Below are 16,144 nucleotides of genomic sequence, written 5' to 3'. Positions count from 1 at the left end.
CAAATGAAAAGCTAAATGACCAAATATAACAAGCTAGCTCATACCAGATCAGACTGCTTGCCCATGAAACTGAGTATCATCAATCCCATGTTGGAGAACATGACACTTCCAGTTGCTGGGCTACAGCTCCCATCATCCCTAGCCAGCATACTCTATAGTTATAGACCATGGAAACTATACTCCAACAACAACTAGAGGGCTATATTTTCATTCTCCCTTGTCTATCCCAAGTAAAAAGATTCTTCAGGCTCTCTTCAGATTCCTCAGATGTCTTATTTCACACCCATGTTTCTCAACATTTGGCCCTCCAGCTGTTTCAGATTTCAGCTTCCAGAATCCATGACTCCTGGCCATACTAGATGGTGCTTATGGGAACTGAAATCCAAAACATCTAGAGGACTAATGACTAAGAACCACTATTTCACATCTCTTGCTTGCTCCCCCCCTCCCCCCCTTTTTTTACAACTAGAAGTTAAATGTTCTGAACATAAGATTCTATACAGAAATGTGACCACTTCATTCTGGCTGTCATAAGCAAGAGGGTTGAACTATTGTGGACAAGCTAAATTCATAGTGAACATGTGGCTCTCCAGATGTTTTAGTTTAGTCCCCCAAACCCCATGTCGTTGTCCATGGCTGCATCTATACTGCAGAATTGATTCCCATGGTTCCATGCTATGGAATTCTGGGATTTGTAGGCGCCTTACAGACGGGCCTAAGCGGTGCCATTGTTGCGCCAGGAATACGCGCGAGGGGCGGTGCTTCTGGACGCGCCTTGCCCCTCGCGCGTATTCCGTACGGCAAGATGGCAGCGCCCTATACAGACGGGCGCGGCCATCTTGATGTAACGGACGCACAGCGTCCGGACGTCTTAACCCGGAAGAGACGTCGCGAGTGCGCGCTTTGGCACTTGCGATGTCTCTTCCGGGTTGCCGGAAGGAGCGCGATTTTCGCGCTCCTTTTTTACAGCGCGGGGGAGTCACGCGGTTTGGCTGCAGCAGCTTCCCCACGCTGCAACCGGCAGCGGCCCAAGACCGCCCCTTTTGGGCGGTCTGTAATGGGCCGTAGTTTTGTGAGCCCTTTGGTCTTCTCTGTCAAAGCACTCTGGTGCCACAACAAACTACAAATCCCAGGGTTCAACAGTATGGAACCATGACACTGTCAAACTGCATTGTGTATTGTGACAGGAGCCCATGCTGACTGGTTTTTTTTTTGTTTGTTTGTTTGTTTTGTGAATTAAACAAACATGCTTCCCTTTAATTGGGAGGGCCAAAGGCAAAGTCAGAAAATGTCAAGCCTCTACTGCAACCCTAATGTTACAGCAACATTCTGGCTTGAAACTCCTGTGTGACATGAACAGAAATTAATCTTTTATTATTTTGCCTGGCACCTGCAGGTTTGCTTCATGTAGTCTGAACTCTGCTGCTGAGTGATTTTCTTCCTTTCAATGTCCTGTGCACCTGCTTGGGTAGCTGAGCCAACTGACCTTTGCCTCTGTCTTCACCTGCTTTGTCCATCCATCACCATATAGAGCTGAGAAAGAACACTGACTGCACTGTATCCTCATCCTCCATCCACTCCCTCCTTCTGTCAATTTCTTTCTAAATGTACATTGTACGCACAAAACTTGGTGCAAAGGTTTAATCACCAGATTCAGGCCTACAGATACACCCTATTATTCCATTGAAATGATCACAAAGCAGGCTTTTGTGTTGATGAAAGGTTGCAAAGTTCAGTAGACTTAAGATAAACATGCTTCCCTTTAATTGGGAGTGAGCTCTACGGGGCTTAGATCATAGCTTCATTGCAAACCTAAACTGGTTTAATAGGCATTTCCCTGACTTGCCAAGAGAGATGGGGAAAAATAAGACAGTTTTACACTACTGTACTTTTTATTGTTGGGAGTGCAAGGAGAGAGGATTCTTTAAGCCCAAGGGCCAAATTCAGTTTGAGGAAGGATGAGAGAGTATATTCCTGTGGTGGGTGGTGCCAAAGTGAAATGGGTAGGAACAAAATGATCAGCATGGTTTAACTTAACTCTTATTACCAGTAAGTAAGAGTATATCCATACTGCAAAACTATACTGGTTTGATACAATTTCATCTGTTCTGATTCCATTCTATGAAGATTTGTAATTTTGTGAGCTGTTTAGAAGGTACCAAGTGTTAGAAAAATTATTATGGTTTAGTTATTTGTGATTAAATCAGTTGAGTCACCGCTGCTGCAGCAACACAGCAACAGGTATTTGGTAAAAACAACTAGATCTGAGCTTCTGGCAAATAAACAGGATACATTGGTAGGTATAAAGAAACTTACTTTATTGCTACATCTAGGTTCTACAAAAATAACTACTCCGTAGAGAAAACTATACTTGATACAAGAGTCCTCAGAGCTGACTCTCATGTGTGTAAGAAGAAAAACATCTTTAGTAGCACAACCTGGTTTCTGAATCCATGCTTGGTGCGAGCAGAAAGAGGAAGAGAACAGAGAACAAAGGGTAATACACTTTATTGACCCCAAGAAAAGGGAGCAGTATGGGAAATGACCTCTTCCCAAGGACACTGACTAAATGGCTATAGAGATATACATCAGTGTTCCTGCACAGAAAACACCCCCCTTCTCAAGGAAAGAAACATAGATCTACAAAACAAGAATTGATGCCAATACTCACCAAGGTAACCTGAAAAGAGAGAGGAACTGTAGGAAAATTTCATTGGTGGGCAGAATTGAGCAATATCCATGCCTAGGATACTCCTGACTTGGCAATCCTAACCATGATGGTGTCGTGGTGTTGGGGGACCGGAAGGGACAGAATGGAATCTCAAGAGGTCCAGCTTTAGCCTTAGGGCCTCATTTTTCCCACCCTGAGATAGAAGATGGAATTGTGTAGGATATCATACAAACTATACTGTACTTGCTAAAATTTACACAGTCATAAAAAGTGTGGGAACCGTCTCCTTCTTTTCACCTGGCTAAGATGCCAAAAGGGAAATATATCAGGGGTTGCTAATTCTTAGTGTTTTCACCAAGAAAATTTCCCCTTGATTCTGAGGAAGAAATCCCTGACATTCAATTTAAGAATGTCCCAAATTTTCTGTTTCCCTTGATCTCCAGGACAAGGAATTGGTGTATATTCTCCTCTCTTTTCTTCCTCATATCCCAGCTGTGTGCAAAAGGAATGCAGTGATATTCTATGAAACAGAATGCTGCCTGCTGATAGTTTATTTGTTCTGCTAATTCATTAGTTCAATTGGCCTATCATCCATTGAGTTCAAAGTGGTATAATTTATACTAAAAATTTATACTAAAAAACCCCTCCAAAAACCCTGTGAGGTAGGTCATCTTGAGAGAGAATCACTGGTCACTCAAGTGAATTTCGGACATGGATCTCCCACCTCCCTAATCCAAAACACTAACCACTACATCATACCAGCTACTTTCTTTTAGACTGATACACTGAGTGCTCCCTAGCTTTGCCAATAAGAAGTCAGTTTTCCTTGCATCATTTCAAGTGTCATTCTCTTTCTTAATTCATGTATATTCCATCATACCCTCCAACATTTCACAGATGAAAACTGGGACACATGTGGCCAAGCAACTTCAGTGTGTTGTCAAGATGCCAAAAATTGTAAACAAGTGGGAAGAAACACAACCTAGGAATGGCTGAAGCACTGTGCTTTTGCCTAAACTTACAAGGAAGGATAAGATTCTTTTCGTTCTTCTCCTCTTTTCCATGTTGAATTGAGTGCAAACTCCCTTTGCACTCTGAATACAAGTTTGCAGCAACTGAAGTAAGCTGAGAGCAAAAAGGTGAGAGATACGGCGAATTGAAAAGGAGTTGAAAGTGTGAGAGGATAGAACAGGGGTAGGCAACCTTTTTGAGCCGGGGGCCGGGTTGGTGTCCCTCAGACAACTGGGGGGCCGAAGCCGGGGGGTGGAGCTTCCACCCCCCGGGGGCATGGCCGTGTGCCGGGGGTGGAGCTTCCACCCCCAGGGGCGGAGCTTCCACCCCAGGGGCCAGGCCACCTCCTCTTTGCTGGCCCCTGACGGGGCCCCAGGCCCTGTCAGAGGCCGGGAAAGAGCCGGCGGGGACCGCCAGCGCTGGAGGTCTCCCCGTCTTTGCTGGCCCCTGACGCCAGGGGCCCGCTGCCGCCGTCGGAGCCCTCCTGGAGGGCCCCTGCGAGGGCAACTGGCCTCCCAGGGGCCCGCTGCCACCGTCGGAGCCCTCCTGGAGGGCCCCAGCGATGGCAACGGGCCTCCCAGGGGCCCACTGCCGCCATCGGAGCCCTCCTGGAGGGCCCCAGCGATGGCAACGGGCCTCCCAGAGCTCCGGTGCGGCTCCTGGAGCCCCGTTTCAGGGCTCCGGAGGCCGCAGCAGGCCTCTTAATGGGCACCGCCATTTTGCCCTTCAAAATGGCGGCGAAATCTCGTGCGACCTTTTTGGTCGCGCGAGACTTCGCCGCCATTTTGAAGGACAAAATGGTGACCGAAGCCGCTGAAATCGGCGGCAGTTTCGGTGGCAGGAGGGACCGGGGGCCGGCGGAAAGGCGCCCGCAGGCCGGATCCAGCCCGCGGGTCGGAGGTTGCCGACCCCTGGGATAGAAGATTAATTGGAAACGTTGCTACCAAATTGGAACGGTTGAGAATGTACAGTATGTCTCAACTTTTCCCCAAGATGTGATATAGGTGAAGATGTGGGATTATATTTGCTCAAGGGCACCCTGTAGGGTTCAAGAGGAATCAAACCTAGGTCACTCTTACTCATCTTTTACTACTGCACCACATTAGATCTTTACTACATGTGGCTTCCAACCCTTTTTTTTTTCATCCTCAAAGTCTCTAGATCCCCAAATAAGAAATTAAGGCAAAATGTTCTAAAATAGCCCTCCCAAGGTCTCCAAATCACCACCAAATGTAGTAATTTGTTCTTTAATACCCCTCATCCCCACAGTTGCAAGAAAACCTTTTAAATAAAATCAGCCGGAAAAAACAAAACAGTCTAAAGTGGAATTTTGGGGTTGTATTTTCAGCAGATAATTTGGCCAAAAATGTCCTAAGTACCCTAAAGGCACAAGATGCATTCTGAACTTGAAAGCTAAGCAGGGTCATTTCTGGTTAGTACCTGGATGGGAGGCAACCAATTGATAACAGGTGCTACAGGCTATATTTTCATAGAAGGAAGTGGAAAAACCACCTCTGGGTATTTCTTATCTAAGAAAACTCTATGAAATTCATGGAGTCACTGTCAGTCATCAGGTGACTTGAAGGCACATGCGCACACACAAAATTTGTGAGGAGAAGGGCCCTCTCTTTTTTGGGGCAAAATTAGATACAGGTGTAAGAGTACCACCCATGGTAATGAAATTTTCTGTGCAGGAAACTTTAAAGCACGAAACTTTTTTTGGTGAAGAAAACACCATTTTCTACAAAGAAAGTTTGCTATTTTGTGCAGAAAGGGTTGGGGAAATTAGTCTGAGTTATTCAGTATCAAGGTATGACTTGGACCTTGGTGTTTCAGTTGAGTCATCACAGTCATTGACTTGTAATACTAATATAATTGCACAAAAATTATTTTCAATGTGTTTGGGGGTGGGTGGTGGAGGTGAAAGAAATGGAGCAGATCCCTAATTCCCAAGCAACAGAAGCTTTTGAAGCACTTACTCTGTTAAGAGGTTAACTTGAACACATCCTGCCAGAGTAGTCAGCCAAGTTCCAGCTGACGTCTATTAGAAACTGTCTGTAACAGAAGGGTTGGGGGGGAGTAGTATGGAGTGAAAACATTTTGTGCCATCCAAGATTAAGTGCTGCCAAGTGGGGGAAGGGGAAAGTTGACAGAATGAATCTTTGAAAAAGAAATTACACATGCATTTCCTCCCCACCCCATAAAACATACATGGTATGATCAGGTGAACAGAGGAGGAGTAAATACCCATTCTGTGCTAAGCTTGTAGATTGTTCTGCTATCTCCAAGTCCCATCCTTCCCTATTCTGCTCATTTCTTTTCTGGACTACTTCACCCCAGGGAGTTTTTCTCACATAGGAAAATGTTCTGTCTGGTTACCAAAAGAGGACATGGAAATTTCCTGTGTCCCAGCCGTGACTCCACAATCTGGTAATTGCTTCTTTTATCAGCTATAGAAGCCTCTCTTGGATATACCCTTTGATAAACAGAGTGTTTTTATTTTCTGTTTGGGATGAGGGTTTCTGATAAGTTACTGGGTTTGACAGCAGAGATGCTTAGTTGGCAATGTAGGCATGGATAACTATAATCAAGAATCTTCATCTGAGCCAGCAAACTGCTCATCACGATTTATTAGGCAGGAACCTCTGACTTGAAGGACAAATTGTGACCAGGCTGTTCAAGGTAGGCAGCAAAAATGAAAGCTGACTACAGATCTTAACAAGTGATTTTAGAGCTTGTCTTGGGATAAGAAGGGGCTTCTTTTTTGTCTGCTTTCTTTATGAAACTGTAAAAATGGTGGTGGGTCATCAGCATGTCTGGGTTGCAGCTACAGCAAAATGGGATGAGGGTATTTCCTCTGAAATTACGAAATTTACTTTCTGACCCCACATTTCTAGCATTACTGTTTTCATATTCATGTAGTAACTTTACCTGTCCCCTTTCTTTAGATGCCTGAACTTTATTTCTAAATGCGCAACAGAAATTTTCAGTTACAGAAATGCTAGAAATGTGGGAACCAATGCAAACATTTAGAGGGGCAGAATTTTTGGGGATAATGCCATTCTCTGCCCCCAGAGCTACACCCCCAATTTTGTCTCTGTTAGCTGATTCTGACTGTCCACTGCTCACATCTCACCTTGACCATGAATTCAGAATATCATCTTAAATAATCCATTATCTCTCAACATTGGTGTCTTCTGCTACCTCTCCATCTGCAATATGGGGTTAAGTAATAACAGCTTGGAGGTCTCTCATTCATAGAGTCAACATAATGGGAAGTCAACTTGACAGCCTTTAGCAACAAAATATCAGCATATGGTATAGGCCTGTTGTTATTAGCCCTGAAGTAATGCGTATGGAAATTTGCTCAAAAGGTCTTAATCCTAGATACAGTATATCATCGTACTGTATATTTGTTTTGCTACAATTCCTGTCTGGCTATCTTTTGGCTGATTTTTCCCAATGACATGTATTAGTGCAATTAAATATTATTCTGTAAGAATTTCACTTACTTTGAAAGCATTTGTGGGTATGAATTCAGCCAGGAGTTTATGCAATGCATGTATTCCTTCTGAAGATTTTATTGTGCTCTATTTTGGAAGTCGACAATTATCATCATCATCATGATGCAGAATACTTTTATTTATTGTCATAACAACTATTTGCAGAAGAGTAACATAAATGAAATTCACATTCTGCAGAAGTGTGAACTAAGGTTGCAATCCTTTTAACTAAATTTTTGAATTTAGGTCTATGGAATTACTATAATTTCCTTGATAGGAGGCTATCCAGCCTTGGCTTTAAAACTTCTCATATAGTAAAGTTCATCACCTTTTGAGGTGGCCTGTTCCACAGACAACCAGCTTGTGCATTCTGTAAGTAATTTCTAGTGCTTTGTCAAAGTTGCCCTCATATCATTTGGACTTGTTACTTTGGATTCTCTCTGCCAGTGCAATGAGAAATAAATCTGCTCCATCAACCTAATAGCATTTTATTATCATTCTTTGTAAGGGAAACACAAAATAACCACTTTAAACAAGATTTCCTTGATCTCAAACCAAGTTTAATTGCTTCAGTGTTACCAGATGTAACCAGATTTCTGATGAGGTCCGTATACCAAATATTCTTGCTAAATCAGTGAAATTTTTGTCCAGAACATTTGTTCTGCAAAAAACAAGGATTATTATGGCAAAATGAAGTCTAAAGGTTCCTTTATGCTTCACTTTCTTTGGAAGCTGGTCTCTGTGTGAATATGTGTGTGAATGAATACTAAATTAACTTTGGTGGTAGATATGAAATTGAGATTATCCTTCTCATTGTAAGATAATGTGGCATACTATTTAGAGTGTTTAAGCTACTGGGAATGGGAAGGCTGGAATTCACATCTCCACTGAACCTATGAAACTCACCAGAATACCATGAGCTGAAAACAGTAAGAGCTGTTCGACAGTGGAACACACTCCATCAGAGAGTGGTGGAGTCTCCTTCTTTGGAGGTTTTTAAACAGAGGCTAGATGGTCATCTGTCGGAGTGCTTTGCTTGTGTGTCCCTTCATGGCAGGGGGTTGGACTGGATGGCTAACTCAATGATTTTATGATATCTTTTACAATAATCTACCTTACAAGTTTTATATGAGGATAAAAGGGGGAGAGAGAACCATGTGTGTAATTTTTTGCTCTTGGGAGAATGGTGAATAAATATGTAAGCAGTAGCATTAAATGTTCAGTATATTCTGGACTAGCCTTTAAAAGGAGGAAATTCATCAGCAAAAAATAGGCTGGCACAAGGTTTGTCATTGTCGTGTGTGTGTGTGTGTGTGTGTGTGTGTGTGTGTGTGTGTGTGTATATATATATATATATATATATAATCAATAAAAATAAAACAATTGTTGCCCAAGCAAGAATCAGACAAGATCTGGACTGTTCTATTTTTTACTCATATTGTTCTGTGTATTCATACTTCTTAATTTTTTTTCCAGTTTATGCCCCTACTCCTTAAGCTTTTCATTTGCTTTGCCAGTCTGAGACAAGGGGGTGGGCAATTTGACTGATCTCTATGATAGTCTGTGTCCATGAAAGACCGGGTGGATTATTCAGGGAAGGCCTGTTGAAAGAGATCCAATAGGTGTTGAAGTGTGTGTTTAGTGTCTCTCCTCTTGGTGGACAGTATGCTGTTCAGATGCATACGGCATGTCTACTGGGGCCAAATTAATTGGTTTTCCCCTGCCCTTGCTGCAACTTGTCTTCACAACATAGGAACATAGGGCCAATATCCCAATTTGACTGAAGGCAGTCTTCTTGATGTGAGGTCAGTTCTGCATTGAATCTGCTCCATCCCTACCTTAAACTGCATTAAAACGACTTACCTTTTGCTCTATATTTTCCTGGAAAATCCAGAACACTCTGGAATCACACTGGAAGCTGTCTACATACACATATCACTGTGCTGTCCATTGCCACCTGGTGCCACTGCCACTGGGGCAAGTCACTCTCTGAAATCAGTAGTAGTTGCCCAGCCAAGACTGGATTCCTCATTTTTTACTTCACAGAGAGTGACTTCTGTCAGGAGCAGTGGTGCCAGGTGGCACAGTTGAATGTGTGTGTAGATAGCTGCCTGGTGTTGCTTTGGAATGTGGAGGCAACCGGGGAGGGGGGGATTTGGGACAGTTCCAGAGCTAGAATACTCTGGGAGCAGCCTGGAGTATTATAGCTAGTGTAGACTCACCCATAGACTAAGCTCTTAAAAGCTACTGGAAGCTGCCACAATCACCAATACCCACACAGAGTCTCTGCCATTGAAAGGAAGAACGGAAAAAGAGGAACACACGGCAGTATCTCCAGTGGATGTATTTGCTACCACAGTCTTCCTCTTTTCCTCCTTTCTTGGTTTGGTGAGTGCAGAAGTACAGGTGGAGATGTGTGGGCATGCATGCTTATTTATAGGAGGAAGGGGTGCCAACACAAAGAGCAGTGTAAAGGCTGATCTTTGGCTCTCCTTGGGTGGAAGAGGCAGTGGGATGTATGCAAAGGGGACATAGAGGGTGAGAATTTGTAATTTTTGTCTCTGGGCCACGAGCCCTAAGGTTTACTGCTGGACTGGCTGCAAACCTCTAGGTATCAAGTCTTTCCCTTAGCTGAAACACAAAAAGACCATACAGCAGAAACACAAAAGCAATGCACCAGTCTCTATGTCAACAAAGCTGGAAATTCAATTCAGTTGTTGCAGTAAGATTAAAAAAGAGGGAGAGGGTTAACTGAAGGCAAACTGACAGTCATCCCTATATTTAGCCAGTTGTTTGGTTGTTTGTTTTGGGTTTGTTTTTTGCATTATTATTATTATTATTTGCATTTTTACTCCTTCTCATGTTCTCCCACCTCCAATTTTATATAATCTAATATTGAAAATGAGTTCTGGTGACTTTGAAAATGTTTGGAACATACTGGGACCCAATAAAGAAATTATTCAAACCTCTCTTTTACTTCAAAAAGACAGCACCTTCGATGCCCCTTCAGATGAAAGCATCTCATTCTTCAGTAGATAACTTACCACTTAGCCTTACCATTTTCTCCAAAAATTGTTTTCATATAAAGAAATAAAACCTCTATTGTAAGTCAAGAAATGACTTTGCTTTCAGTGATGGACAGCGCTGTGCAGCTGCTAATTTGGGTTACAGTGAAAATTTTGATCCTGCAAAAGACATAGCATTTAAATGTACATCTGATACCTAAATGTGGATTGGGTGAAGTATCCTCTGGGAAAATGAGATGATCATCACAACTGTACAGATGCATGTTTTCCATATGTTTATTTGGAGCATACTCTGGTACTAGTCCTGTTACACTTCGTTAAAAATAACTGAACAGCAATAGGAAAGAGGATTGCAATCCTTTTATTGTCTGCAGCTGATTTCAAAAGCCTGGCTTAGTTATTGGTATGCCTAAAGGTCATTAATGATAAGAGCCAAGAGGAGGAACTGATGTCTGTGCCAAGTTCATTGTGTTCCTGTGATAAGCAGCCTGCTGTCCAAGAGAGCTGGAGAGCTTAAGTAGTTTTAATTAAAATGGAGAAATGGGCTGTGAAGCATAACTTTCAAGGCTGGCTCCAGGTTTGAAAGGGAAAAGTACCCATGGGCCTCCTCATCTATTGACTAGTGCTAGTAATAGACAGCAGTGATCCAAGAAGTGTGATGTGTCTTAGAGTCACCGTTTAAATTCTCCACAGTGCCCTGAGAACTGCTATGTTTGGGAGTTGTGTGAAATTAAAATGGCAGCTCAACCCACTGTCATGTATCTTGGAGACTGTGTGCAGAAAAATGAAAAGGGAGTGGGAGTTAGGGTTGGCATCATTGGTGGGCTTTACTGGGGTTCTGGGATCTGGAAGCTGCCCAAGGGTGCCAGCTGCTGGCATAGGGCCAGGTAAGATTTTTGAAGTATATACATGCCCTCTTTCTTCCACATATGCATCCCAATATTTCCTGGGATCCACTCTAGCATTCATGCACCTCCCAAGGAATGCTTGATTGGAGGAGGTGAAAACATTGCATCAGAGAATGACAGAATCTTGCATTGATCTGTGATACAGACTTTTTTTCCCCACAAGTTTTAAAATACAAAAATACATTATACCTCCTTTGTGGTTACTAGACTGAAAACTGGAAAGAGCTCCTGTACCTTTCATGGTTGTGTAGAGGAGGGTATTTCAGCTGGTGTTGCTTGTCCAAGGTCCTCCAGTGGGTTTCCTGCCCGTTCTGAGAATTGAACCCTGATTTCCAGAGTCATAGTCCAACACTGAAACCCCTAGGCTACAGTGGCTTTTAACCCACTGCGCCAGAAAGTAATTCAGGACAGGCAACAGCTGTCCCTGTTGTGAATTACTTCCCAGTTTTATCGATTTTTCACAGTATAAATTCAATCAATCAATCAATCAATCAATCAATGGAAAAACTTTAATAGTTTCTAACACTCTTAATGGTCCTTTGTTATGATTTTATAAATGTTTACTCATCAGTCTGTCTAGATAGATAGATATAAAACTGGTATAGTGCTTTTGTGAGTTTTAGAAAGGCAGTACAGATATATTTAAAGAAAGAAATGAACAAATGATTGCTTTAAATACTCTAAAAATCTATACTATTTAGAAAATACATACTTCATTTTCCGCTTTAGAAGAATTATTGAAGATGGCTCATTGCATACAATTTAAACAAATAAATCTGTAAAGAAAAGGAAAAAGCAACCATTTCATTACAAGACAACAGTTTCACAGAGATAAGGGTGAACACCCATCCCTCAAGGCAGAAGAAAACCACCAAGCATGGGGCAAATTCATTTATTATATATGCAGGAATAAAGGAGTCAGTCTGCTGAGGAAGCCATGATGCTTTAATGGTTTGAGCACTGGATTAAGACAGATAAGACCCAAGTTCAAGTTCCTCTTTGAGTATCAATTTCACTGTTTGATTTAGGATTAGTCACTGTCTCTTGACCCAACCTAACTCCTAGGATTGTTGTTAAGATAAAAATGTGGACAAAGGCTGCAAAAACAAATGACACCTATCAAATATGCAAATAAATAATATAATTTGCTATATTTCTTTGGTGGTAACAAAAGACTAAAAAAATTATGGTGTAATATGCTGACCTCTTTGTCTAGTTTGATTGACACATCTAGTATTGCAATCTCTCCCCACCCTATGTATGCCTCCCCCCACTGACTGATACAGATAGTCTTCCAGTTGAAATTTTCTTTCAAATGCCTTCCACTCTCCCTGCTGGGATGAGGAATCTCAATTCCCACTGTGAAATGGAAACCTAGAAAATGGGTGTTGGGTTTTGAATGCCTTCCCTTGGCTGATGAAATGCTGTTCCCTGTAATATACTCGCTTGTTCCTAACACCTGCTGCATTCACTTTGACTAAACAGTCTTCAAAGTGCAAAAATGCCTAACTGATTATTCCCACAAACCATTTGCAAAGAATAAGTTTTCTGTAAACTAGGCTGCAGTCTTGATGTGTTCTTTTTGCAGCAATTCAATTCACTGATTGCGAAAAGTATAAGATTTCTGGGTTTAAAACACTTGATAGCTTTTTGCGGGGGGGGGGGGGTTGGATAGAGCAATCAGTGTAAATTCCACCCTTCCTAATATGTCTGGGAGGAGCTTGCTTTTTAAAGCAATATGATAAAGGCAAGTAAGAAGGAATACCTAGTAACCCTTTAAGTCATGGGTGGCGAAGTGTAACCCGTATGGCCCCTTCCAAAACTCCTCCAAACCTTGAAATAAAAATATATCTCCTCCACTGGCAAATTTCACCCCAGAAGCTTGAGTGGCTGGCTGTGAAATCTGAAGTTTAAATATGTATAATTTTGACAACCTGGGGCCCAGGCTAACCAGAAATGACCATCCGGTCACTTCTTGTTTCTAAATCATCCCTTTAGGGGATTTATAATAGACTTGGGGCAAAAATATATTTAAATAGCAAATTGTACACACCCAAGAAGGTTCTGGGATTGCAGTTTGCCATTTTAGACTGGATGGATGGATGGATGGATGGATGGATGGATGGATGGATGTGGGAGGCAGGGTGAAAAGAATGGCTTGTCAAGGTCTGGAACATAACAGAAATGGTCTCTGGATTTAAAATTGCCTACCACTGTATTAAAGAGGGATAGGTTTCAAAGTATGGATCAGTACAGTCGGCCATTCTTATACATGGATTTTTATACATGGATTCAAGCATACACGGTTTGAAAATGTTCAAAAAAGTATAAATTTCAAATATCAAACCTTGATTTTCCATTTTTTATAAGGGACACCATTTTGCTGTGTTATTATATTTAATGGGACTTGAGCATCCACAAATTTTGTTATCCATGGGGGATTTTAGAACCAAACCCCAGCGTATAACAAGGATCCACTGTACTTCAGAATTCATTTACATAACTTCACTATCCATTTCCACTTGTGCGTGTCTAGCTGGTGATTGAGATAGGCTAAAAAGTATTAGGGAAGGGAAAGACCCCTTGTTTTTCTTCCAAATAACGTGAAAAACTGGGGGAAGCTGATAGCTGTGTGAGCAACCTGCTGTCCAACTGCCAAAGAATATCCCTGGTAACAGAAAACAGCCTTTAGGAATGAATCCTCGGCCATCAAGTCTGAGAGGCGGAAGGAAGCCTGCCATTGCTTCTTTCTGGCTTGGAGACTAAACATGTACAGAAACACGGCAGAAATCAAGACAAATCTACCTACACAAGGTTCTTTCAAAAGCTACATTTTCTTGTTGTTGTTTTGGGCCTTCAAGTCATTTCTGATATATGCCTACCTTAAGGTTTACCTAGCTTGTTGTTATTAACTGCCCTCAAGTCAACTTCAACTCATGATGACCCTGCATATGAGATATCTCCAGGCCCGTCACCCTCCATCCTCAATCATTTTGCTCAAGTCTTGCAGGTCCAAGGTTGTGGTCTCCTTGATTGGTTCTATCCATCTGGTATGTGATCTTCCTCTACCTCACTGCCTATTTCCTAGCATTGTTGTCTTTTCCAGTGAATCCTATCTTCTCTGATGGGGCTGAGGTACAATCTCAATTTAGTCATCTTGGGCCCGGTCCGGACGGGACCTTTAACACGTCCTGGCGACATGCTAGGGTTGCCTCGGGGTGTCACTTACAGACGCCCCACAACCCTAGCACATATTCCATACATCAAAATGGCAGTGCCCTGTACAGATGGGCACCGCCATTTTGACGTGATGGACGCTTAGCGTCCACACGTCACAGCACCATTATGACATTGCGAGTGTACCATTGGCGCACTGTGGTGTCATAATAGTGCGCAATAAGTACTTTTTGCTCCACAGGTTCTTTTTGCTCTGCAGGGAAGTCCCATGGTCTGGAGGCTGCCGATTCCCTGCGGAGCAAAACTAGGCGCCAGCAGACCACCCTTTTTGGGCAGTCTGTACCTGGCCTTGGTGTCCAGAGAGAATTCAGGCCTTATCTGTTCAATCACTCATTTGTTTGTGTTTTTGGCCTTCCACAGTATCCTCAGCACTCTTCTCCAGCATCACATCTCAAATGAGTTGATTTCCTTTCTATCAGCTCTCTTCACTGTCCAGCTCTTGCTGATGTGGAGTACAGTGGCTTGGACAATCTTGACCTTAGAATTTAGTTTTATGTCTTTGCACTTTAGGAACTTGTCTAGTTCTTTCATAGCTGCCATTCCCAGTCCTAGTCTTTTTATGGTCAGTGATCAATCCAAAATAGGAGAAATCTATTTCAGTTTTCTCATCAACTACATTGAATTTATGTAAGTCTTCCGTGGTTATCCCGCCCCGCCCCCCCTTAATGTTAATCGTTAAGCTTGTCTTAGAACTCTCTTTGTTTTTTAAAGTAATTGTTCCAAAGCTTTGTAATTTTCTGCTGAATATCTTAGATGGTTGCATTTTCTTCCTCCATTCTTCACTTCTGCTTTCTCCAAGTCTAAATCGGATCTGTGTATGATATTTCCTGCATACAAGTTCAACATGTAGGGTTATGGAATAGCAATAGCAACTACATTTCTATACCGGTTATCAGTGCACTTAAGCACTCCCTAAGCAATTTACAATGTGTATGCTAATTTCCCCCAACAAACTGGATACCCCCAACAAGCTGGAAGGATGCCAGGCTGGGTAAATTCTGGAGCCCCTGGCTGGCATTGAACTCACTACATTATGGCTTGTGTGTGAGTGGCTGTAGTACTGGCATTTAACCACTGCACCACCAGAGGTCCTTGCCTGACCCCCTGGCCCCCCATTGGAAATGGTTTCCAGTTTTCCCCCAGTTGGAAACCATTCTGTTGCACCATATTCTCTTCTCACAGTTGCCTTTTGTCCTGTTTATAGGTTTTGCATCAGGACAATCAAGTGTAATGATACTCCCATTACTTTAAGAGCAGTCCATAGTTTTTTTTGTGATCTATGCAATCACTGGCTTTGCTGTAATATTTAAAGTACATGATGGTGTTCTTTAGTATTTTCTTGGTTTTGGTTTTTTGGTTTTTGAAATTGCCTGGTGTGCTCCATTAACCATCTTATGTTTGCAATGTGATCCCTAGTTGTTTTTTTTGTTTTTGTTTTTTCCTTTCTTGAACACAATTTGCAACTTTGTAATTTCTCTCTACATGTATGGCAGGAGTCTTTGCTGCAGAATTTTGAGCATGATTTTGCTTGCATGGGAGATAAGTGAAATAGTCTTGCAGTTGCTACAACCTTTAGGCCCTATACAGACAGCCAAAATAAAGCTGCTTCGAGTCACTTTGGAGGTATGGTGTTTACATGATGCTTGCATCCTAAGAGTCTGGAAGCTGCACCAAAGCTGCACTCTAGTCCTTAGGACTGGAGCGTGGCTTTGGTGCGGCTTCTGGACTCTTAGGGCGCATGTATCATTGAAACACCATACCTCCAAAGTGACTCGAAGCAGCTTTATT

General features: G+C 42.4%; 1 protein-coding gene across 5 annotated transcripts in view; it reads left to right on the top strand.

Moving 5' to 3' along the window:
• The window catches only part of LOC149317581 (syntabulin-like), a 59,733-nt gene that overhangs the window by 14,134 nt on the left and 29,455 nt on the right, over nt 1-16,144 (top strand). Inside the window, exon 1 of one of the 5 annotated variants that reach the window (XM_089517854.1) lies at nt 5,958-6,112. The exons of 3 other annotated variants lie outside the window; for them this stretch is intronic. In XM_089517854.1, coding sequence (XP_089373980.1) covers nt 6,073-6,112 — 40 coding nt within the window. In that variant the 5' untranslated portion in view covers nt 5,958-6,072. Of the gene's footprint in view, nt 1-5,957; nt 6,113-6,194; nt 6,365-16,144 lie in introns of those variants that run through there. One more of the 5 variants, XM_089517855.1, reaches the window with a different exon arrangement.

Source organism: Sceloporus occidentalis, unplaced genomic scaffold (assembly GCF_023333645.1).
Source record: "Sceloporus occidentalis isolate IW3139 unplaced genomic scaffold, rSceOcc1.0.p SCAF_3, whole genome shotgun sequence".
Taxonomy (NCBI): domain Eukaryota; kingdom Metazoa; phylum Chordata; class Lepidosauria; order Squamata; family Phrynosomatidae; genus Sceloporus; species Sceloporus occidentalis.
This window is presented reverse-complemented; position numbering and strand designations above follow the sequence as displayed.